The 2,111-nt window shown below is 41.2% G+C and overlaps 1 protein-coding gene across 1 annotated transcript; it reads left to right on the top strand.

The window, feature by feature from the left end:
• Window positions 1–870: 870 nt before the first annotated feature.
• Window positions 871–1,827, top strand: LOC122750125 (olfactory receptor 51I2-like). Its single transcript, XM_043996788.1, has one exon. It carries the CDS (start codon window positions 871–873, stop codon window positions 1,825–1,827), a length of 957 nt encoding a protein of 318 aa, XP_043852723.1.
• Window positions 1,828–2,111: the final 284 nt, after the last annotated feature.

The raw sequence follows: 2,111 nt of genomic DNA, 5'->3' as shown, positions 1-2,111 counted from the left end.
ACATCCTTTCCTCAGATTAAAATCTCTTTTATCTAAACTAAATTCCCTTAATCTATAATTTCAGAAATTCTTTTTCAATAAAATTCATAAAAGGGGCTAAGGACTGTCAGGAGCCCACTCCATGGCCCTGGATTCAGTCTTACAACCCCATGTTCGGGTGAAGCAAAGCCTCTGGTTCTGGTAATGATTCTGAATTGCCCTGGGGTAATATATGATAATCTTCCCAAACAAAGTCCTCACAGGGCAAATATGTGCCTCAATTATGGCCAGACTCCCTTAGTAACTGGTCAGTAATCTTTTACTCTTGAGCCAAGTTTCTGAACTTTGAGTCTATATGTCCCTTGAAGGGGTCTGTTAATAGATTTCAGGGGGTCTATCACCTTGGGATGGAAAAAATGCATTGCTATATTCATTAACCTCTAACTGAAATTTAGTATTTTCTTCAACTATTTAAAATGATTATTCTGACAAGAGGCCCATAGGCTTTACCAACTTCCAAAGGAGCTCATGACCCACATCAAAAAAAAAAAGCTATGAATCTCTGATCTAAATTTATTCAAATTTTTTGAATCTCTTTTTAAAAAATTATATTCTAGGAAATGTGTCAAGGAAAAGAATTCTACATAATAGCTGAAAAGTATATGACATGGGATGACCATTAATGGTTCTTATACTACTTCCTTCTAACTCAATGGGAAAGCAAGTTTTAGTATCCAAAATCTTAGAAAAATGTCTACAGTCTCTTATGTATTCCTGATAAAAACATCTTTAGACATTGATCCTGTCTTCTGTCTGAATCTCTATGTAAAGTCTAAGCTGGTGTCATATATTGATAGACCTTTTGTGTCTGAGAGACCCTTTCTTTCAATGATGTCCCTTCTCCAATCCCATGACAACAGCTCCTTCTTCCAACCATCAGCTTTCCTGCTGATTGGCATTCCAGGACTGGAAGCTGTGCATGGATGGGTCTCTATTCCCTTCTGTTCCATGTATACTCTGGCTCTCACAGGTAATTGCCTGATCCTGCTATCTGTGTGTAGGACTCCTAGTCTGCACCAGCCCATGTATTATTTCCTGTCCATGCTGTCTCTCACTGACTTGGGACTCACTTTGTGCACACTTCCCACCACCCTGGCTGTGCTTTGGTTTGACTATCGCCGCATAGCCTTTGATGCCTGCTTGGTTCAAATGTTTTTCCTCCATACTTTCTCTGTTATGGAATCTTCAGTGCTTCTGGCTATGTCCTTTGACCGCTTTGTGGCCATCTCTAATCCCCTGAGGTATGCATCTGTCCTTACCAACAGTGTCATTGGCAAGATTGGAATGGCTATTGTGACCCGTGCCACTCTTTCTCTCTTCCCTGTGCCTTTCCTGTTGAAGAGACTGAATTTCTGCCCTGAAAAAGTGCAGCTTTCACATTCATTCTGTTTCCATGCTGACGTAATGAAGAGGGCCTGTGCTGACATCACTGTCAACATCCTATATGGGCTCTATGTGGTTCTGTCCACAGGTTTTGTGGATTCCTTCCTAATTGCCCTCTCTTATGGACTCATATTGTATACTGTGATGGGTTTGGCTTCTCCTAGAGAACGGGCCCGGGCCCTCAACACTTGTGTCTCCCATATTCTAGCTGTTCTAGTCTTCTATATCCCAGTCATTGGAGTGTCTATTGTCCACCGCTTTGGTAGGCATGCACCCCCAATTGTGCATGCCCTTGTTGCCTATGTCTACTTAGTAGTGCCCCCTGTGCTCAACCCCATTATCTACAGTGTGAAGTCCAAACACATTCGGGAGGCAATGCTTAGATTGCTAAGGAGGAAAGACTAGGGAATAGTCCTAGGACCCCAGGAAACTAATGATGGTTGTGATGGGGTAGAAACTGTGTACGGAGCCTGAACCATGAACAAAGTAACTTTTTTTGGCAGAGCTTTTACTAGGTATAAATTGAGGGAAAGTTATATCAATTTTGAGAGGTAAAATAATACCTATTCTCATGAAAGTTCATTGGTTTAAATTAGATTATTTTAGAAGTAACTTCCAAGAGTAGATAAAATGCTAAACTTGGAGTCAGGAATACCTGGATAAGTCTCTTGGGCTCTTCCAGCCTCAGT

Source organism: Dromiciops gliroides, chromosome 3 (genome assembly GCF_019393635.1).
Source record: "Dromiciops gliroides isolate mDroGli1 chromosome 3, mDroGli1.pri, whole genome shotgun sequence".
NCBI lineage: Eukaryota > Metazoa > Chordata > Mammalia > Microbiotheria > Microbiotheriidae > Dromiciops > Dromiciops gliroides.
This window is presented reverse-complemented; position numbering and strand designations above follow the sequence as displayed.